The sequence below is a fragment of the Denticeps clupeoides genome, chromosome 8, assembly GCF_900700375.1.
Source record: "Denticeps clupeoides chromosome 8, fDenClu1.1, whole genome shotgun sequence".
NCBI classification, from domain to species: Eukaryota; Metazoa; Chordata; class Actinopteri; order Clupeiformes; family Denticipitidae; genus Denticeps; species Denticeps clupeoides.
The window spans coordinates 16,037,484-16,060,586 of NC_041714.1; the positions used below are offsets into that span (position 1 = coordinate 16,037,484).

Here is a 23,103-nt window from a genome sequence, read left to right on the forward strand (position 1 = left end):
TCCCAAACTAATTACCAAATTACCAAATGTTAAAAGCTTCCCACTTAAATTGCTTGTTTTTTTTTTTTTTACTGCATATGAAAGAACACCATGAAACAACGTTGAAAACAGATGTTTTATGTGGCCTCTCCTTATACGGATTATGATTCTACAGATATTGATTCTGTAAGTGGCACCTAATAACGAACCACAAAGCCCTGGCTAATCCAATGTAGTGATATTTTATTAACATGATCCCCGCAAATAACACTTCATCAGAGTACAGCTGGATTTATGAGTCGGGGTGACCAAGGTTCTGACATCCTGTACACAGAATTTACATCAACAGCAGCTCAACACTGGCCATTTGATCTCTTATTAATTGAGGTAAATGATATTAATTTGCATCTGTTGCTTAAATTAAATGTATGCTTTCGACTGCTGTCTTTGCAAATTGAAATGGGGAAAAAAATCCTATTTATGTGGAAGTCTAAAATAATAATTTTGTATAGTGTGTTTATTGCTTTACAGATAAATAACTAATGAGTATTGTTGTTTTATAATTTAATATATAACGAATCGGACAAGAGTCATTTATTTTTTTTTTGCAGTATTCAAATTAGTCATTAATGCACACAAATTTAAAAAATTTAAAAGAATTTTCATGACGTTTCATTTTTTAAAAAAAGTGTTCTAGAGGTGTTCATTGGTGTATTCATTGGTGTATACATTTTCTAGACGCAATTTTGGTGAAAATGTGGAACCACATCAGCCTCGTCCAGTCTCCGGCGCTGTCCGGCCTGACGGCTGGGTGTTGCCCGCCTCTGCATGAGAGTCTGGATGCGGAGTCTGCAGCCAGGGGGCGCTGTTGCACTTGATCGCGGCGCGGCGATGCAACTCGCAAGAGCAACAGCAGCCTTCGTACCCCCCCCCACCCCTTCCCGCAGGGCAACCGACACGCGTCAGCCTCATTCGTCGTGACGTCATCGCGAGATGCAGAGAGTAGGGTTCGGGATGGCAGAGTGGGGTGCCAGTGCCGCGCGTCCGCGTTCGCGGAACCGAGCTCTTCTCCATCCTCCCCTGGGATTTTATCTTCCCGTCGGACCCCAGAATTCCACTAAAGCAACATGAGATCCGGGACCTCGCAGAGTTTCCCGGAGTCGATCATCCCAGTTCAATCGAAAAAGTATTAAATATATTCCGGGACCTGCGCGCCCCCATAATCTCAGCTCGGCACTTTTACTTTCTTACTTTTTTTTTGCGGCGTTTTCGGTCCCGATCCCTCGGATGGATAAAGAATGCACGGGACGTCATTGTTGAACCTGGCGCAGTCGGAGCGCATGGGATTTACTTGGGAAATCGGAGTCGCGATGGCTCTTAATCTTTAAAAAAAAAAAAAAAAAAAAAAAAAACAAGAATTAGCGCCCGATTCCACCGGAGGCATAAAGCATCATGGTTCTGGCCACTTTTTACATCCTGCTGCCCGTCCTGGGTAAGTTCTAGCCCGTTCCCCACTATTCTCGTTTATTTATTCATTCTTTATATATATATATACTTCTCCGTGCTACTTTTCATTTCATTAATGCATGTATGTATTAAAAAAATTGTTTATCATTTATCATATATCATTTATCAGACACCCTTATCCAGAGGGACTTGCAATCAGTAGTTACAGGGACAGTCCCCCCCTGGAGACACTCAGGGTTAAGCGTCTTGCTCAGGGACACAATGGTAGTAAGTGGGGTTTGAACCTGGGTCTCCTGGTTCACAGGCCACCAGATTGTGCGTATATTGTGCATACGCGGCTTTATATATATATATATATATATATATATATATATATACGTGTAACGGTATTCGTGTTGAAGTTTTGAAATCTTATTGTCACCAGGACAGGCGGTCTCGGCCGTCGTCCACGGCGCGCCGGACTGCGTGGAGGCCAACGCGCTGTGCCTGGGCGAGTACCTGTGCAGCGCCCGCTACCGCACCATGCGCCAGTGCGTGGCGGGACGCGAGAGCAACTTCACGCTGCTGGCGGGGCCCGAGGCGCAGGGCGAGTGCCGGAGCGCCGTGGACGCCGTGAAGCAGAGCCCGCTGTACAACTGCAAGTGCCGGAGGGGCATGAAGAAGGAGAAGAACTGCCTGCGCATCTACTGGAGCATTTATCAGAGCTTACAAGGTGGGAAGAAAATGACCCCCCCCCCCCCCCCCCCCCCCCCCCCCCCTTATGATCTCTATTAAACGTCATTAAATGTGACGAACCTGTGATGAACCCACAATACCCGCAGTCCCGACATAATTCGTACCCGCTTCTCTGTTCTCCCAGGAAACGATCTGCTGGAGGACTCTCCCTACGAACCAACCAGCAGCCGCCTCTCGGACATTTTCCGCTTGGCCCCCATGGTGTCAGGTAGGGGACAAATCTGTTGGTGGATTGTAAGAGTTCCCGCAGCTGGGAGAGGGACCACACCCACTAGTCATGTCACACCGACTGGATGAAATGCTTTTTTTTGTTGTTGTTGTTGGTCGTTTCCTTGCGAATTCGAGGCTCTAAGAGTTAGAGGTGAGCTGTGGAGGAATGTGTGTGAGTGTGTGTGTGTGTGTGTGTGTGTGTGTGTGTGTGTGTGTCCCCTCCATGCTGAACATTGTTTCCTCTTCGTGAGGTGCTGACTCGGGTTCCCCTGCGTGGCGCGTCTGCTCGCAGTTCACGTACGAGCGGGAGGGCTCGCGGAACCTCTTGTGCAGCAGGTGCTGTAAATCACCCGAGCGTCGGGGGCAGAGGGGTACGTTGCCGTCAGATGCCGAGAACAGAGTCCCCCCTTTTTCCCAGTCATCGTCATCGTCATCATCATCATCATCATCATCAGCCTGTTTGCATTCGCTCCCTGCAGAGTGCCACTTCGAACAAATAAGAAGGGCCCTGCAAACAAGTGCGACGGGCCCCCGGAGCGTCCCCCCCCCCCCAGAAAATCGTTCACAGCTGCTCCCTGGCCAGAGCCTCTTCATCAGAGCTCGAAACCGCCAAGTGGCTCCGCGTATCCGATGTGCCGCCTCCGACTCCAGCTGCATCCAGAGGACCGGAGCATGCAGGCCGGGAGCCAAGATGTAACGCTGCACCATCGCAACGCAGGGTTATGATCTCTTCCCATGATGCAGTTCCAGCATGTACGTGTGGCGTACTAGTGCAGTGCAGTGAGATCATACGTTTTTAATAATCCATACGGGCATAAATGCTACATTTATTATTATTCAAGTAAAGAGAAACATAGTTTGGGGTTCATGTTGAAAAAAATGCTCATCGAGCAATTCAATATTGCAATTATTATTGTGGCGAAGTTTCTGAAAAGCAGCTTCGGTACTCGGTTGGGGCTGCCAAGGTGGAAGGTTTACTTTGAATTAAATTATGAATGTAAGTGACCTTTTATTTCTAAATGCTCGAGTTCTCATTCAATGTGCAAAAAATTCCATCAAACAAAGTCCTGCGTTCCTCTGGAAATACCCCTCCACCGTATCATGCGGCCGAACCGTACGCGGATGCCTTACAGGTCGGGATGCTCGGATGTCCCAGAGGGACTGATAGGAGGACTGCTACGCCGTACAGCACGCGGGAGTTAAGCAGCGGATCAATAGGGGCCTGTTTTAATGGGAAACCTAAGGCCGAACTGAGGAGACGGAGATTGATTCGGTAAACTGAGCGGCCGCTCCGCTCCGCTCCCGGTTTTCCTTTTCCTGCCTTTTCCCTAATTGCTAATAGGATCTAATGGCCACAGATCCGTCATTCCGGCATATATCTGCAGATTCCACTTGTAATAAAACAGATCAATTTGTTTGGTAGGCCGAAGGCAGACATGTAAAGAAAGTGCTGAGGGGGGCGATTAGCTAACGCACGGTGAATCGTCATGTCCGTCAATCCCATTCCCGGTCAATTGACACTTAAGAGATTGTTTCCCCGCTTCTCCGGGCTCGCGGCCGTCGCCTGCACTGCATTGTGGACACGAGGATTCGGGTAAGAGCCCTCCGCTGTGTCCGCTGTGTCCGCCGTGCGGCTTTTTGGCCCCCGCTGGCTCAAAGTGGCTTTTTTCGGTGCTGAGCTTCGGTAACTGAGGAAGCGAGGGAGGGAGCCAAAAAGGAAAAACAAAATGGAACAATGCGGGAAGAGAGCTGGACTGATCAGAACGTGACGCCACGCTTGGCACCAGTCAGACGCCGTTTTAATCCCAGCACAGCAGCAGAACGTGGCGAATTGTTGCCTTTGTGACATGAGCAGATAAACTGCTGCATTCTGATTGGTTGTGGGGAGTCTCACAACTGTTTGATGCAACTTCACTTGAATCAGTAATAAATAAAAAATGAACAAGTACGACTTCAAGAATCAACTGGAGGTGGGTCTCCATTTCCCTGGTCCTGTGTTGAGTGCTCTTGTCTCATGGAAACCCCTGTAAGTCGTGAATACGTGTCCTTCTTTTGTTCCTGACAGATATAGTTCAGAGGTGAATCTATTACCCTGTGGTCAACTACCACAGCCAAACCTACCAACATCAGGTCATAAGCAGAACAACAAAACTAGCATATAGTAGAGCAAAGAAAACACTCACTCACGCGACAGAAGCAAAACACAAGAGCACTAGAGACAAGATCATTCAAGAGCACAAGTTCGTATGGGTGTGGCCTCACACAGCGAAATGGAAGCACCCCTGTGCACCTAAATTGGTTCAAATGCTTGCACCCTTCCAAATAACAGCAGTGCGCCTTTCACCCAAACCAAGTACCTTCAGATGTACAACATGGTACCCAGGGTGGTAGTAGCCTAGTGGGTAACACACTCGCCTATGAACCAGAAGACCCAGGTTTAGACCCCACTTACTACCATTGTGTCCCTGAGCGAGACACTAAATTGCTCCAGGGGGACTGTCCCTGTAACTACTGATTGTATAAGGGCGTCTGATAAATGCCGTAAATGTAAATGTGGTACCCAAAGACCTGAAGATGAACAGTTTTGTTCCTGGAAGCAATCTATTTGCTGACTGGATGACCCATCGTTGAAAATACAAATTACCTTTTATATTTTAGAGGGAATACTTTTACTCCTTAGTTACTTGTCAAGTTTTTGTCTATTAAATGCGTTTGTAGTGGAGTACTTAACCCTTGTGCAGTGTTCGGTATTTACTAAATGAGAAATTATGCAAATGACTATAATTTAAACTTGAGTCTCCTTGACTTTAACATAGCCCACTTTCACAGACTTCACACTTCACACCAGCCCCTCGACTGGACTCCTAAAAATATGAACACCAAATGGCGGTTACATTCCGACACGGACCAGTTCGACCGCTACTCCTCACGTTGGCCGCCGCCCTTTTATGGCAACATTTCTTTTCCACCCTCCCTCACCAAGATATGTTTATTACATCATTAATTCAGGCCGAGCTGCGCACGACACCCTGTCCAATAACTGCTGGGATAAATCAGACGGGAAGCGCTTGAATTAAAATGCGCTTCCGTGCGTAAATCAGTGGTGGCCGCTTGCCTTGAGAGGCGAGGAGTGATTGCACCCTGCTCGTCTGCCACTGAGAACAAGAGGCATCAAGTTGTTGTCTGCGGCGACCTGCCACCGCTCCGCCGTGCGTTGGGGATGCCATGAATCACAGTGCGACGTGCTGATGATTGCTTTGAACTGCTCATAATCTGCCAGCCAGGAGTTTTCAGGACTACCCAGAATTCCACTGTACTTTTTGCCGCTCGCTTCCAGAGTAGGGACCCAGAGACGAGAACTGGGGTTGCAGTAACATCGGCAAACTTGGGATGATCCTTTCATTATCTGACACGCCGCTAACGTTTATTAAGAAAGGCTTTCGCTGAATTACAATAGTCGAGAGGAAAGCGGACTGGCCGAGAGGAGTTTTTCAGGCGGCCTAGTGTGTAAGGAAGCAAACGCATAATCTGAAGGTTGCGGGTTCATATCCCATTTAGGTACCCTTGAGCAAGGTACATTCCCACACACTGCTCCCAGGGCGCCTTTCATGGCTGTCCACTGCTCACCAACGGTGATGGTTACATGCAGAGGACACATTTTGTTGTGTCAGCGTATGCTGTTCTGCAGTGACAATCGCTCCACTTTTACTTCACTTTTTAAAGATTGCTCCCCCATATTACATTGCTTACATGGCCAGTGGTTGTGGAATGATGTTGTTTAGGAACAGCTGTATCAGAACTAAATTTCATTATGGAAGATAAAAGCTCCTCGGGATTGTCCCAGAGGCAGGAAAACTGTGTTATCAGTAAAGTAATCTACTCAAGGTCCACGTATCACCACTGGTACCATACCACTGGTGGCATGAATTTATCACAGATTTATTCAGCTGTGTGTTCATACAGGGCCTTTGTGTTGATCACCAGGTCTGAGTGGCAGACATAATCAGATTGCTTTAACAGGCCCTGTGTGGCATGGATGGGGTGTGCCATAGGGCTTGGAAACCAAAATGTCCCATTTGTGCTCCTATCTGTAATTTAAGCCAGGAATAGTGAGGAACAAAGTACTCCAGATCCGGGCCCTCCTGACCATGGTTTGGATCTCTCTCTGTCCCATTTGTCTAATCTGTCATCAGAAGGGGTGAGACGTCGACTGACGAGAAAGGGGAAAAGTTCTGAAGTGGGAGAAGATGGCCGTGTCAGACCCCATCGTTTTCCAGCTACCCACACTATTAGTCAGCTATGCTCCAGGGGTCAGGAGGTCAGCATTTCTAAAACGCACTGTTCTGCTAATCGCAGGGGCAGTGGAAATGGCTTTTTCCCCGAGTAAAAGCCAGACATCGCTGCCAGAAGTGGCTTGAATGAGGATGATTACGGCCCACAGAAGCAGGCTTTTGTCGGCAGAAGTGCATCCTTTGTTGATGTAAAGAAAAGACTTTGTGGTCCCTTGTGATTTCCGGTTCACCGGATGGCGCGGACAATCTGATGATGTAAATGCCGTTTTTGCTGATGGTCATGAACAGGAACCGGAATCAAGCCTGCAAAGAAAGCTGAGGGACGTCCTTTTATCTTCTGCAGAACAGATAGTTTTACATATGAATCAATTCTAAATGTTCTAAAACAGCTATAGTTACTCTTGAATATTAGTAAGTAATCCATGCCGGTCAGTAAAATGCTGTGTATGGCAGCTTAATCATGTCACATTTCAACAGAATTCCAAAGTTGTTTATTATACGATTTCACTTCTTTTTTTTGTAAACTCACATTTTTATGTGAGTTTAGTTTTGTCACTCCTCACTGAGGAGGACTTGATACCTGAATTTCATCTATGTTGGTGCATCTAAGTAACGCCCTCATAAAGCAGAGTGAATAAAACCAGGGGTCATCCACCAATTGTGTTCAAATCATGTCAAATGACTTTGGTGACACAGATGTGGCAATATATTGTGATGCTTGACAGCTAATGATGCATTAAGGTTTTCATTGTTCTAAAGTTGTTATCTAATATTACTGAATTTGCAGCCGACCAAGCCAATCAACTTCCTGGGGGTGTGTCCTCATTAGACCTGTAATACAATACAAGTTTTTTTTTGCCCTATTCAGTTCTAGGGAATTATAGCCGCTCCGCCCTTTCTCTAAAAGGGGCGTCTCAGTTTTTGTGGAGCGGTGCAGTTTTTGCCATCTAGGTTCCACCTTCACGGGACCCTGGACGGCCAGAATCAGTGCCGCATTAGTGCTATTTTAATGTGATTAAAAGCGAAAGGAAGATTAGGACACTTGATGTAATTTAAGGTGACAGGATCCAGGCACATCAAAGTCACCCGAGAACAAACACACACACCTGACAGTAGTGATTTCACAATGTTACGGACGACCTCTCACTTTCTGAGGACAGGTGAGACAAACACATATCGCCCGGACGTGTGTGTAATGTAAAACTGGTACAGATGATTATTATTTATTTCACTTTGACGAATATGATCTATGAAATTGTAAAGCAATAGAAGACAACCGAGAGTCGCACGCTTCTCAGATTGATGTGCGGCGAGGAGCAGCGCTCGCTTTTCAAAACCCGATCTGCCGCCGCACTGATTTACCCTCAACAGACAAGCCAGACTTTGGGGGTTACCATCGAGGAGAGTGACAGGCTACCTGTGGGCGTGTCCTCAGCCCATCCCAAATACAACAGAGGTCACTGCTCCGCCCACCTGGAGCAGTACGGCTGACCCCTGATTAATTACCCGTCATTAATTACAGTCAGACAGCAGCTGGACTCACAGGTCAGTCATCAATTAGCACATGTGTGCGTCCTGTGTGTGACAGGGGCTTCGGGTGTGTGTGTGTGTGTGTGTGAGGGAAAGAGCTGTCTGCTCCGTGTGTGTGAAAAGCTTCCAGCAGGTATAATGTCTGTTATTAACAACGTCACAGCTTTTATTCAGAGCCACCGATGTGTGTGTTCCTGTTTTTACATCCAGTCCTGGTCCCCACAGTGAAAAATGTCTGTTTACAAAATGTCCAGCACAGGGCGGGGGACGCCAGCCCATTAAAATAAAGATTTAATCAAAAATAAGTACATAAATGTGACATACAAAAGATGTGTGTATGTGTGGTAATGTAGGGTTTGTGAGGACACACGGTTCTCACAAAGATGTTAAAATGCTCTTCATGATGGAGTGTTGGTGTGTGTGTGTGCATGTGTCTGTTTGTGTGAATACAAGTGTGTGGCTATGTGTTTATGACTGTGGCTGCTTACATGCTTGTGTGTGTGTGTGTGTGTGTGGGGGGGGGGGGGTTGATGCTTGGTTGAGCATGTTAGAGATTGAAAGAACTAGTGTGTAAGTGTGCTAGAGAGTGTGTTTGTTGAGTATGCTTTAGAATAAGAAAGCAAACCAGTGTGTTTTTGTGTGTTCTTCAGACAGTTTTGCACAGTTCAGTGCAAACTGTGTATAAGAAAGTGTGTATTTGTGTAAGTGAGATTTGTGTACCTGAATTTGAGAGAATGCATGTGTGAGAATGTTTCACTAACAGAATGTTAGTGAGCATAACTGAGAGAGAGTGTGTGTGTGTGTGTGTGTGTGTGAGTGTGTGTGGATGAGATTTGTAGGGTATTCATTGATTTGGAGTCTTGGGGTCATATTTACTTCCATTCTACCTGAACATCCAATTGCCTTACATCCTCCTCTCGGCCCATCTCTTCCCCTCCACCACTTCTTCTCCAGATTCATTCTGCCCCACGTCCCTGACATGGAAAACCATGCAGAATGAGAACACACACACACACACACACACACACAAAACCATCACTCAGGTAAAAAGCCACTCTCGCATCCTCAGTCAGACGGTGGGAGGCGGGTATGTGTGTGTGTGTGTGTGTGTGTGTGTGGTTGTGTGTGTGTGTTGGTGGGGGGGGTTAACGGGGTCCGTGCAGGCGTTGCATTTTACTCCCGTTCCCGCCGCGCTCTGCAGATTCATCCTGCAGATTAATAAACAGCCGTTAATGCGTTGCCCCCCTAATGGCTGAAGTCTGGGTGCAGGGGGGCGGGGCCACGCCGGGTTCAGTGACTCACCAGTAAAGCAGCAAATGCACTTTTCAAAGCTGATTAGACATCGATTCCTCTCAGAAGAGAGATGCGCCGACACCGAGCTCGTTTATTAATGAGCCGTGAGAGACGGGCTGATCCCTGTTGATGTCACCGTTTCCCCTAGAAAAACACACACATTCACACACAAGTAAACAAATGTATACAGTAGGGATTTAAATGATAAATTCAGGAGATTGATGTCTTTTGAAGTAATGGTTTAAAGTAGAATAAATTAACAGAAAATAAATCGATGACATAGAAACAGAAATGTGCTTCATCATGCTTAATGGTTAGTAAAATGCATGATTGGTTTGTCAATATCAGAGAAAGTTTTAAAATGTTGAAGCACCAGCCATTCTGTGCAATTTGTGCAATTTTCACGAAAATAAGTGTGTTGGCTCACCAGTAGTGTTTATTGCCAACTGTGCTTTCGCAAGCACAAAACAATGGTTGCAGACTGCTCCTGTGTTGCAGGGTCAGAGTGGGTCACTGTCCACCATCCAAAAAAATCCAGACAGAAAGTGACCACTGATTATGGGCTAGATGATGCCCACAACAGTCCAGTGCTGTGGAAAGTGCTACTTGCTGTTGATTGACCTGGAGGGGAACCGATGTCTCTGATCTTTCAAAAGATCCTGTGGTGACACACGGCGTTACGGAGTGCTCCGGTGTCGGTGGCCAGGACCCCTCCGGTGCTCTGTCAAATCTGACTAATCTGACAAAGCGGGAAGAGTCAACGGATATCAGCTTCGTCAACCCGCCATGGGCCTCGAGTTCATTTTCACAGAGGACAGGACAGGGTCCCACCAGATGTCAGTCACCAGGGAAACGCTGCTATAGGCTGGACTCACACAGTCACATCATTTACCACCAGTAGTTAAATTACATCATTATCAACTGTACATATAGTACAGGCCAAACGTTTGGACACACCTTCTCATTCAATGTGTTTTCTTTATGTTCATGACCATTTACGTTGGTAGATTCTCACTGAAGGCATCAAAACTATGAATGAACACATGTGGAGTTATGTACTTAACACAAAAAGGTGAAATAACTGAAAACATGTTTTATATTCTAGTTTCTGCAAAATAGCCGCCCTTTGATCTGATTACTGCTTTGAATGAGAAGGTGGGTCTAACCTTTTGGCCTGTACTGTACATTCCAGCAGTCAGTTTAATTCTCTTCAAACCCTCCACCTGCCAGTCAAGTCTTTCCATTCATAGCAATCACTGCGATTTTTACAATTGAAGTAGTAATATTTTCTAATAATGTGGATATGTGTAACTAAGGTCTAAGGTCTATTATATCCCATCCAGTATAGGATATAATAATCATTAGCATGTACAAATGTTTTTGAAGTATCTATCCCAACTTGTCTGCATGGTCACATGAACTCTGGAAGTCACAAGGTCATGTGACATCAGGTCACAAGCGTCCACACCTTGCTGAGGATGCTGTGAAAGAACAATGAGGAAAAAGGGAATAGGAATAAGAGTGAAGAGCAGTGCTGGAGCAGTCTGTGTGTGTGTGTGTGTGTGTGTGTGTTTACTGAATTGACAGGGAAAAGTTGGAGTGAGGAAAAAGAAAATCTGAGATTATTATGCGTCAGCCAGAAAAGCTTTTTATTCCTCTGTCAGCACTTTCTGTTTTTGCCACTGTCACTGTCAGAGAGGCCACTATAGGACAACTAAACATTTATATATACTGGAACTGACCAAACGGAACTAGGTTTATAGTATGATTAAATAAAATGGGGATGATGTAAACAGGTTCGGTCTTTGTTAAAAAACACTTTAATGTCCTTAATTACTGACATTGGATTTACATGTGGAGATGGTTTAAGTTCCCTGTCTTGAAGCAGGGAGTCAAGTGGAGAAGAAAGTCTGTCCCAGTTTATGAAAAATCCAACTGGCAGAAGGATGAAATGAATCCCCAAGATTCAATGGCGGTGACAGCTGGACTGTCACAATGCTCAGAGGTTGAAGCCTTTGAAAGACCGGATCTACTAAGGTCACATTGCCTTAGATCACATGCTCTAAAGGGTGTGGCCCCTGAAACTGGACACCCCCTAAGAGGAGCAGAGGCCCTGGTCACACTGAGCAAAAGGCATTTTCTTTCCGCAAGTCCATATGGAGCCTACCGGAGAGCAGGTAGGGTTCCCATTAGCTCTCGTAATCTCTGACACGCCCTTTTACTGACTCATGCCACACCTCGACGGCGGCAAAAAGACAATGGCTGCGAATGAACATTTTCACCCAGACATGCGTGACAAACCCCACAACTGCGTTCAGACCTGATGGCACCTGGCGAAACCACAGCCCTGCCCATCCATTTTTTCTGTTCTCGAAGCACAAAGCGAACAAAATCCTTCCGATGGAGCCGTCAAATCCACGTGTTGAAAGACGGAGAATTAAGGCGCCGAGCACGTTAAATCCCCCCTCGATGAATCCCGGATTGGCCGTTTTGAGATGCCAGAAGTGGCCCCCTCACGTTCTGACAGGGGTCAGACACCTGATTTCCCACAGGCCCCTCATCCCACCCTCAGTTCACGAACGCTGAGCCGCCAGCCCCTGTCGTCTCTCTGGGGCTGTCAGATGTAAGTAATGGCTTTTGTAATGAGTGATTAACCTTTGGTTCAAGGCTGCGTTCATATTTAATCACATCTTACCCAGAGGCACAGCGAAAGTTTGTAGTAGCGCTAAAACCCCCCTTCAAACGGCGTAATTACAGAACGCAGTGTTCCGCGCGGAACCGGAGCCACTCAGGCAGTCAGCGGTTTTAACCAAAATACAGGGAGATGGAAAATCAGTGAGTCGTCTCAAACCTACAGATCATCCGTATTCCCATTGATTTGCTAATTTTTGCTCTCTTTACTTACGAAAATAAGGACAACAACAAGGAGATTTATGTGTCTTGTCTTGAATGGACATAAGCAATTTCTCATAAAACAAATGCCATAAACAACTATAATGTATAATGCGGCAAACATGGATGTTGCGGTGAGGGAAGCTGGACTGACCCCATATCATTTGTTTTACCCACATGAGTTACCCACATCACCCATCTGCTGGGTAGCATCAGAAGAGTTGCGTCCTTCTTTCACCTAAATCCCACCTAGCTGTAGCCTAACTCCAATCCTTGCTGCCCATAAACCAGAAGTCCACAAAGACCCAGGTTCAAACCCTACTTAATACAATTGTGTCCCTGAGCAAGACACTTAACCCTCAGTGTCTCCAGGGAGACTGTCCCTGTAACTACTGATTGTAATTCACTCTGGATAAGGGCGTCTGGTAAATGCTGTAAAATTAAATGCAATGTGACGAAAATGCACTGTGAACTTAAAGGTCCCCTATTATGAAAATTTGACTTTGTAAGATTATTTAACATTAATATTCCTCCACAGTTCCATTAGTCTGTCTGTGGTCCTGCAGTGGCTAGAAATGGTGATAGGTGTAAACTGTGCCTTGGCCGTTCTGCTTCGGAATTTGTCCCCTTATGTCATCATAAGGGGAAAGGCTACCTCCCCTTTCTCATGATTTGTCTGATCGGAGACCCCAACTCCACCCCCGCGTTTGTGTAGGTTTCCTCCATGTTCGTCAGTTTCACTAGGTTCATCTGAATGAACCTAGTGAGTGAAAAAAATTTCTAATGTTCTTAATGTTATTCAGATAAAATGCACAAGTACGAGCTAAATGAACGCAGAGCATGGAGAGATCTGAGAGGCCGGGCTGCATGGCACGGCGAGTTTGCCCTGCTGATTCTGTTTTCAGTTCTTACCAAGGCACAGGATTCACCTCAGGCATGCTTGTGCAAAGGCCTTCTGGGTAGCAGGAGAGCTGAACACATCATACACTCCTCTGGGCCTAACGCACAATACACAGGCACATACACACGCACACACACGCGCAATGAAGCGCAAGTTTTAAATGAGTTACGGTGTATTTATAGATTGATTACGCAACCCCGGTAGCCTGCTTTCTAAACGCAGTTGACAATTGCTAATAGTTAAACAGCTAGCGGCCAGGTTGACATTTAAAACTTGTTTCCTCCACAAATGGTCGACGTGGTGAATGTAGTTTTGTTGATGGTGAGTGGTGGGGTTCGTTTGTAGCAGCACCGGTAATATCGATTTCAATATTGTTGCAAATGAATGTATTTTTTTATTTCCATTAATATCTGAGAATTTTTTATTTTTTTTTACAACCCTACACTCAACACGTCCCAGCAACATGTGGGACTTTCATAACCTGGAGGTGGCATGTTCTGCCCAGGTTCACATCAAAGTCAAAGATTCTGCTAGGTGTTAAAGTATCTTCCCACAGTTCAGAAGCATGCAGGTCAGGCCAGTGGTGGCCTAGCGGTTAAGGAAGCGGCCCCGTAATCAGAAGGTCGCCGGTTCGAATCCCGATCCTCCTAGGTGCCCCTTAGGTGCCACTGAGCAAAGCACCGTCCCCACACACTGCTCCCCGGGCGCTGTCATGGCTGCCCACTGCTCACTCAGGGTGATGGGTTAAATGCAGAGGACAAATTTCACTGTGTGCACCGTGTGCTGTGCTGCTGTGTATCACATGTGACAATCACTTCACTTTTTTTTTTTTAAGGAATATCAGATTTAGGGTAGTTGGATTGGCCGGCGAACCTTCTCCTTCTGTCTCTGAACAGGCGAGTCTGCTCTGGCGAAAGAGAACAACTGCCTGAACGCGGCGAAGGCGTGCAACCTCAACGACACGTGCAAGAAATACCGCTCGGCCTACATCAGCCCGTGCACCAGCCGCGTCTCCACCACCGAGGTCTGCAACAAGCGCAAGTGCCACAAAGCCCTGCGGCAGTTTTTCGACAAGGTGCCGCCCAAACACAGCTATGGCATGCTGTTCTGCTCCTGCCCGGCTGGAGACAGCATGGCATGCAGCGAGAGGCGGCGCCAGACCATCGTGCCCGTCTGCTCCTACGAGGATCGGGACAAACCAAACTGCCTGACACTCCAGTCCTCCTGCAAGACCAACTACATATGCAGGTACGGTGGTGCTGTGAACGGGAGGTTCAATTTTCATGCATTGTTTCACTAATTAGCTGGGTTGGGTCGAATGAACGATAAAGTATTTCTCCCCATAACAACACATTTCTCACAACCTAAAGCATCTTTTAAAGCATTTTTTAAAATTGTTATGTAAGAAGCGAGCATGAACTCTACACCAACTCTACATTCTACATTTACTTGTACTTGTATAATATAGAATATCTATATAGCCTGGTACTGATTTATTCATCACAGCAGTCAGCATTTTTTTTCTTTCATATAAGGAGGTGCGTGTGATGCCTCTCGCCATGAAAAGGCGCTTATTGAGTTGGACTCAAGCGCTTATTGATGGACTCAAATTCCGCCACACTGAGCTGACATCAGGGAATTTGTTAGTATTGTGCATTATGATTGATGCATGCTTCGAGCGTAATTATTAAGTGTTACAGTTTATTAATTTGAGGCTTTTAACGCTGCAGATGCCAGAAGTGCCTTTGGTGCCTGTAGGGTTTGAGAGTGTGAGTTTGAATGGAGATCCGCTGTTCCACACTGAAGTCCATTGTTCACCGCTGTGTCTCAGGTCCCGTCTGGCCGACTTCCTCACCAACTGCCAGCCGGAGCTCCGCTCGGTGTCTGGCTGTCTGAAGGAGAGCTACGCCGACTGCCTGCTGGCCTACTCCGGACTCATTGGTGTGTCAATCGTGCAAAAATGTCCTCTGCTGTAGGTCCATGTTAAAAGAAATTTAACTGCCAGTAGGCAAATCTTTTGTGGACAGCCAAAAATTTTGTAATAAAAAATAACAAAAACTAGTATCGGTTATGATACCAGCTGATAAGTCAAGTACCAGTTGATGTCAGTTGGCAAGTCAAGTTATTCAAGCTAAACCTACCCTAACCCCCGTAAAATATAATGTTTTTCCATGCTCATATGATGTCAGGCTGTCTCAAGGAAGTCCCAACCTCAAGAGCAACTATATTCCAAAATTCAATATACATTGTAGAGATGTAGAAGATGGTGTTGAGAATAATTGCAGTGATTTCTGATTCATGGAAGTGGGTTAAAATCATTAGTTTATTGATATTGAACTGTATGATCTGTGACATTATGGTATCATGTTGTGAAAGCGATATTGTATCAGTGATTCAGTCGGGTTATTTTTACGATGAGTATCAGTTACTCTCTGCCCTTGCTTCTGTAGTGATTGACGGGTGAATCGATGGTTCGGATCAGTGTTGAGTGACCTTCCCTTTATTCCTATTGGCTTTTAGGCACAGTGATGACCCCGAACTACCTGCGCTCCCCTGGCATTAGTGTGTCACCGTGGTGTGACTGTAATAGCAGCGGCAACAACAAGGCGGAGTGCGACCGCTTTGCCCAGTTCTTCATTGAGAACCGCTGCCTTCGTGAGTTCTTCTTTCTACTCTCCTTTTCCTCTCCTGTGCCTTCTGTTGACACGAACACAAAGGCTTGCCTCTGATTGACAGCTTCATTCATTGGCTTGAGGTCTGAGGGCTGGCTGCAGTGTTTAGATAGATCTCCCCAAGGCACAGGGAACAGGGGCTGGACGTAATAAAAAGCATCACAGAGGTCGCCCCGAGTCCGGCTGTCGAATGAAAACAGGTATTACCCTATCATGGCGTCATCTGGAAACATCGGTTTCAATGCGACCAAATCATACAACATTGCCACAGAGAAGATGAGAAACCGTCCCCTGGTTATCTGGAATGAGACACTGACAGAGATATGACACCCTGTTGAGGGTGGGGAATTGACACCAGCAGGCCCATAACATGACGCAATTAACGAGTAAACACGTAACGCAAACAGCTAGACCATCATTTAACACCAGGTTTTATATCCTATGATACTAGTCTCCTTCATGCCATAGTTACACATTATGCATAATGGCTCTTCTGTACGTATATTTTTATGTAAGTTGGACTTTCTTACTTTAATGTAGAGACGTTTCATTCTGCATCCACAGAACTTTGTCAATCTGAGGGAAGTTGGCTTGTGACCACAAATTCATCCTCCAGCCATCCACAAGCCAACTTCCCTCAGATTGACAAAGTTCTGTGGATGCAGAATGAAACGTTTCTACCTTGAAGAAAGAAAGTCCAGTTGCTACGATTCAACTTTCATTCACCTGGATGGCTGAGAATCTTCACAGCTATAAATATGTATATTGCGTTGTCTTGTTTAGAGTATGTATAATGTTCATGTAAATAAGTTCCTGATTGCATATTGTGTATTGTTTGTGCTGCGTATATGATTATGCTCGCTGTACTGTGTATTGAACTGTATTGCTTTGGGAACATCAGTGACCGAGAGCCAAATTCCTTGAGTGTATTAACACACTTGACCAGTGAAAATGATTCTGATTCTGAATTGAGGAATGAGGCAGCAAAAGTGGCAAACGGAGTTGGTGGTGCTGGCAGGCTCCGGCACATCTCACGCAGTATATAAAATACCGAGTGGAGAGTCCACAAAATTTATGGCCAGGCTTCAGAGAGTCTCTCCTCAGAGCGACCGGAACAAGTCAGGCATTCGTATAATTTTTTATACCGACTGTCAGGTGGAAAGACATCTTTATGGAATAAGGGAGCAGTATTCCCTTCGCAAAGATAAGTGATCTTCTGTGTGGAATCTGTCTCCATCAGAAATTGAGAGAACCCTGAGACATGTTCTACTAACAGACACTTCCTAGGAAAGGATTTCTAAAAGAAGCTTCTATGGTGGAGCCTACCCTTTTTGTCTATCTTTGCAGGTAATGCCATCCAGGCCTTTGGAAATGGCACAGATGTGGGCGTCTGGCAGCCCCAACCACCCCTTGAGCCCACCCCATCCCACCCCAACACTGTTCAGAGAGGCCGAGACCGGACCACAAATGTCCTGGACGAGTCATCCAAATCAAACCACCTGGATGCGGGGAGAGACACTTTCTTCCCCATCTGTGCGAACCTGCAGGTGAGGGAACATCTGGATGAAACTGGACATATTAATCTTAAATATGTTTCCTTCTCAGTTTTCCATAGAGGATCTTGCTAATGGACCGTTGATGCTGTGGAGATGTGACCAAGCCATTGTAGTTTATGGTAGACAATCATTTGGTCAGTAACACCACCATCAGTGTCGGCCTGTTGGTGCAGCCTCAGGAGATGAGGGGATCCAGTAGGATGGATGGATGTGGGATGTCATTACGTGTACAGACACACAAACACACACACACAAACACACACACACAGAGCCCTTGTTTAGCGAAATGATACACATCAAACTCAGGGCAAATTTGTGGGCGCATCAGGTAGCTGAAGTCACCCTGAGCACTGATCTCCCTCAAACTTTATATACACACACGCTGCATGTATTTTACAGCCTTTAATAAAACCCACTTCTCCTCTGCAGCGTATGGAAAAGGTCCATGTGTTGTTTTTATCCATTATTTTCTGCCGTTTTCTCCGCACTTATTGTGAGAAAAATAAGATTATGTCACACACATCCCCTGCTTTAGCGAGGCTATTCATCAAATAGGCTTAAAGCTGATAATGTGATTTATTACTGGACATTTTATTTAGTGGGCCGGACCACCGGGGAGACCATTAATCTCCTTCCCGCATTCCCAGTCTGCAGGACTTCCGTTCCTTTCCCATTGTGCAGCCGTGTCTCTGAGGGGTCTGTTTATCACCACATCTTCATATCCGCTCTGTGTGTGTGAGTGTGTGTGTGTGTGTTTACACGTCAGAATGTAAATGTGGAACTATTTTTTCCATTGTGAGTTTTAACAGAAAGGGGCCAATTTTCTTTATAATTTGTCAAAGGAAAAAAAGAATCAAAGGCGCATCCTTCGCGCAGACAGCGCAGCGGCGAACGAGATGATTGCTATTAAGTGGAAATGGGGATAGTTGTAAAGACTGCAGTGGTGTTTTAATGGAGCCTTATTGAAGTACAAAGAAGGAGGGGGTGGTTCAGAGATGCTCCCCACCGGGATCCCGCTGAAGCGCACAGCGCCTGTTAACACACACACTCTCCTCTCCATCCCCAGGCGCAGAAGCTGAAGTCCAACGCGACGCTGGACTCGTCCCTGTGCGTGGTAAGAGCGTCTTCTAATGAAGCTGTTAGTGGACTGGCGCAGAATCCACTCGGCTGGTTTTACTCTAGAGGGTCCTTTTAAACCGAACAGCGGACGCTGATAACGCCACTCACTTTACGCCAGGCCTGTCATTTTACCATCAAACACACTCAAGTGCAGACAAAAGCTCCTGAGCTCAGCAGAATGGGTGCATACAACCTCATTAGGTTCTCCACATGGTGCAAAGTTGATATAATTAAATCAGATATAACTGATATCGCTGCTGGTTTATGCTTCTATTGAGCATGGTCCTTAGTATCTCGAATTTGCATGAAAATTCCAACAAGGGAAAGAGTAGATTACTTTGATTGTTTCGCAACATGCATTATAAAATGTATTATTGTTCATATTAATAACATATTATTATGTTATTACACGGGATTAACATGAAACTCCGGTCCGAACTCCGGACCCGGAATAACCCATGCCGGACCGGATCATGACATTAAGATAATTATGATGAAATCTTGATATTTTACCACATTCTGCTCATTTCAGTTCTTTTTTGAAAATCTGATTGGCTCCCATGTGCTCATATTCAATATCCGCACACCTGTGTGCACCACTCAGGTCTTTATTATTGCAGCAGAGTGTGTTATCATGTTGTTTCTAGGCAACTGCACACTGTTCCTAATGTTGATTGGTGGAAGAATAGCTTCATTTTTGTAAAGATATGGAACTCAGGTGGCAATTGTTTTTGTCTACCACTTTTACAACAAAGTGCTATTCCAACAAAGGTAAATATTGAGTAGGTCCACTTTTGAACACAAATAAATAGCATCCTCATGACGTATTTCTCAGGGCCATCATGCAAATGCAATTTGGTTATATTAAAGTTACTTAAATCCCTCCACTTCCCATAAGTTCAATGGCAAAATAAATCACCCACTGCCAGGTTTCACTGTAATGAAATGTTAGTCGTGATGTTATGGCTAATCTGTGTAAATCTGAATGTTTGAAGTGACTGTAGACATCTTGACTCTCTCCTCTTCAGCACGAGGACCCCAGCACTTCTAACTCCATCATCCAGAGCTCCTCTGCCCCTCATTCCCTTCAGGACCCAGGTCTCCTCCTGCTCCTCCTGCTGACCTCCTCCAAAGCCCTGCATGGCTGGTAGCCATTGGCGTGGAACAATACTGTGCGCCGCACTGTACACGTCACCCTTCTCTTAAGTCTTTTTTTTATCTGGCGTGTGTGATGCTGTAGCAGATCTGTGTTTTCGGTGTGCAGACGTTGTCTCAGGTCCAGCTGCTTTTGTCGTACGCGAGCGAGGACAGATGAGAAGAAACATGTGGAGAAAACTGAACCACTCAAGGGCTCCAAGACCCCTGAGACAAAGACTTCATTTTCCCAGCCCTCATTGAGACTGTTGGCAAGCTTCCTGGTGTCATGTGCAGACCCATTTCTCCACTTTGTCATTCCAGGATCCAAAAAGAACTCATTGGAGATGTTCTTCAACCTGACTTCCCCTGATCCTCACTCAGCAGACATTAACCCCTCTTTACAGACCAAAGCATTGGAGACTTTGAGGGGACCAGAATCTCAACGAACCCCAACATCCGTGGACCATTTTCTGTCCAATGATGTTGCGTGCAGACAGCAGAAGAGCCAAAGGTCCAACCTGCTCATCTCGAGCAGATACGATCCAGATATTTAACGAGGAGAATTCTGCGGCTGCTGGGACTCCAGTCCAGCTTGTTCCAGTGTTTCACACCCATTTTAGCTACGGACTTGCGCTCTGCTCTGGATTTTTCCTCTGTTGGCAGTTTGTAAATTTCATTGACCGGACACTTTATGACCCGTATGTGGCATTATATTACCCGTCACCTGTCGTATTTTAACACGCATCGGAAAAGCTGGAATGGGCCCCGAGATGTTTTCTTTTTCAGCTTTTCCAGTGTAGACGTACGTGATGTGATGTACAAACAGTAACTCGTGGGTTTACACCCCTTCAGCTGGCTGCCGGGAAAGTCTCATTCTGTATTGTTGTGCTACTGTTTTGCATACAAAGGCCTGTAAGTAGATGACAATGGAAAGAAAAGCTCTCGCCTAATATTAAAAATCACTTTAACTTATGAACACCTGTTATTTTCAGTGTGGAATTTCTGTTAAAAGCAGAGAAATAATTCGTTTTTCTGATTAAAAGAATTTCAGTTTCAGGTAACCATCAGTCGCTTTGGTATTTCAACACAAAAAAATTGAAAATTGAATGAAGTAACCAGGAGTCCAAGTGCCAAATTTGACTAATATCGCTTCCTTAATGTACCGTGTTCACATGAACAGGAGATTAATGTGAGTTTTACCCCCCGGTTGTAATCAGTTCATCTTTGGGTTCAATCGAATCAAATTTGAAGGGTTGCCCTTAAGGTGTCACCTGTATGGTGCTCCCGGTTCAAACTGGTCAAAGGTGAGATGACAGACCAAAAACAATACAGGGTCTCCCCAAAAAGAATACAGTCAGGCAAAAAAAAATATTTGGAGCCCTGCTGATTTTGCTAACAAAGACATCATCGGTCTATAATTTCTATAAAATGCTGTCGTGGTCCTCTTGGTACCACACCCGCTTACAAACCAAACACGGAAAGAGGTTTTCAGCCATTTTATTCGATCATACTGGAAGGAAAACTTTGCTAACACTCCCTGACTCCCCGCATGCTTGTTTTATATGGAGCCTCCTAAATTTGGATTACAACGACTTACATTAAAAATATATATATATATAACTCACACACACTCAATATGACTGCAACTGTGGAATAATAAGCGTCACACGTGTCCCGGTGCAGATGTCAGTGGAGGACCGGGCTCCTGCAGATGAAACGTCTCGGACGGTAATAACAGCTCGTGACCTCGGGCAGAACATCACCTCGGCTGTCACTTTGCAGCCCAGGACCCTGCGCAGCCGCCCGTCACTCCACTGTCCTCACGAACTCCAGCGCCGACGGGCAGGATTAAATGGTAATGTCATCGGCGCGCGGTTGTCAGTCAGGTCACATCTGTTTCCACAACCTGATCTGAATGACAACAGGCATAAAGGACAGGAGCGCCATGTGATATGCTGAGGTGACCTAAAACATGTAATTCTCACCAAAAGTACTGTTCTTTTAAAAAAACCTGCAGAAGAGAAGAACAGTAAAAATCCCAGATGCTCCCCTGTGTGAGTAGATCTTCAGAAATCAAAAGTGATCCCACAATGGTTGCATAAAACCACTACTCTGGTCCAAATATTTTTGGACCAGAGTAGTGGGCAGTATTGCATCCTGGTAGTTGTACAGCTCAGGACAAGAATGCTCTGCAGAGGGTGGTGAAACCAGCTCAGAGGATCACAGGCACACCACTCCCGGCCATAACGGACATTTACAGCACGCGCTGTCTCGGGAAAGCGAAGAGCATCCTGATGGACCCCAGCCATCCTGCACTGTCACTTTTTACTTTCCTGCCATCAGGCAAGAGACTCAGGACCATTCACACACGCACAACCTGGGTCTTCCGGTTCATAGGCGAGTGTCTAATCCACTAGGCCACTACAACCCTATTTAAATTATGCACACTTACTTTATGCAACTTAGCCTTCTGTGATTTATTTATTGCTGCTGCACTTTGTCTTCTATGTATCATGTTCGATGTTCTGTCTACGTGGGAGGGGTTTTCAAGTAAGAATTTCATTGAGCCACAACTCGAACAGAGTGACTCTAGGAGCCTGTGGCTGGGACGAAGAACGATTATAGACTATAAAGCACCAACATCCGGTATGACGAGCACGGACGTGTCTCTGGCAGACGAGCTGAACACACTCTATACTCGCTTCGAGGCTGCAGCTAAAGACGCTAGCGGCTCCAACAGCTGCAGACAGGAGGGCGCTGCCAGCACCGAGAACACGTTCATCATCACCGAGCATGACGTGAGGAGAGCCTTCAGGAGGGTGAACACCAGGAAAGCAGCAGGACCAGACGGCATCTCGGGGAGGATCCTCAGAGCCTGCGCGGACCAGCTAGCACCTGTGTTCACAGAGATATTCAACCTCTCTCTATCTCAGTCGGTGATCCCCACATGCTTCAAGGAGTCCATCATTGTTCCAGTCCTAAAGAAACCCCATCCTGCCTCCCTCAACAACTACCGCCCTGCAGCCCTCTCCTCAGTATTGATGAAGTGCTTTGAACGGCTGGTCAGAGACTTCATCATTTCTTCATTACTGGACACACTCGACCCACTGCAGTTTGCCTATCATGCTTTTCATTGACTACAGTTCAGGATTTAACCCGATAATCCCTTCCACACTCACCACCAAGCTGGAGCACCTGGGACTCAGCATTTCTCTCTGTCAGTGGGTCTCCAACTTCCTAACTGGGAGACCACAGGCAGTACGGATGGGCGGACATGTCCATCACCATCACCCTCAGCACTGGAGCCCCCCAAGACTGTG

At 46.0% G+C, this 23,103-nt stretch overlaps 1 protein-coding gene across 1 annotated transcript; it reads left to right on the forward strand.

The window, feature by feature from the left end:
• Positions 1-967: 967 nt before the first annotated feature.
• gfra1b (gdnf family receptor alpha 1b) lies at positions 968-20,759 on the forward strand. The gene is made up of 9 exons (XM_028989101.1): positions 968-1,471; positions 1,871-2,158; positions 2,306-2,389; positions 14,196-14,547; positions 15,131-15,240; positions 15,820-15,954; positions 17,319-17,518; positions 18,594-18,641; positions 19,675-20,759. The coding sequence occupies exons 1-9, from the start codon at positions 1,432-1,434 to the stop codon at positions 19,795-19,797; spliced, it is 1,380 nt and encodes a 459-aa protein (XP_028844934.1). The 5' UTR covers positions 968-1,431; the 3' UTR covers positions 19,798-20,759.
• The last annotated feature ends 2,344 nt before the right edge of the window (positions 20,760-23,103 follow it).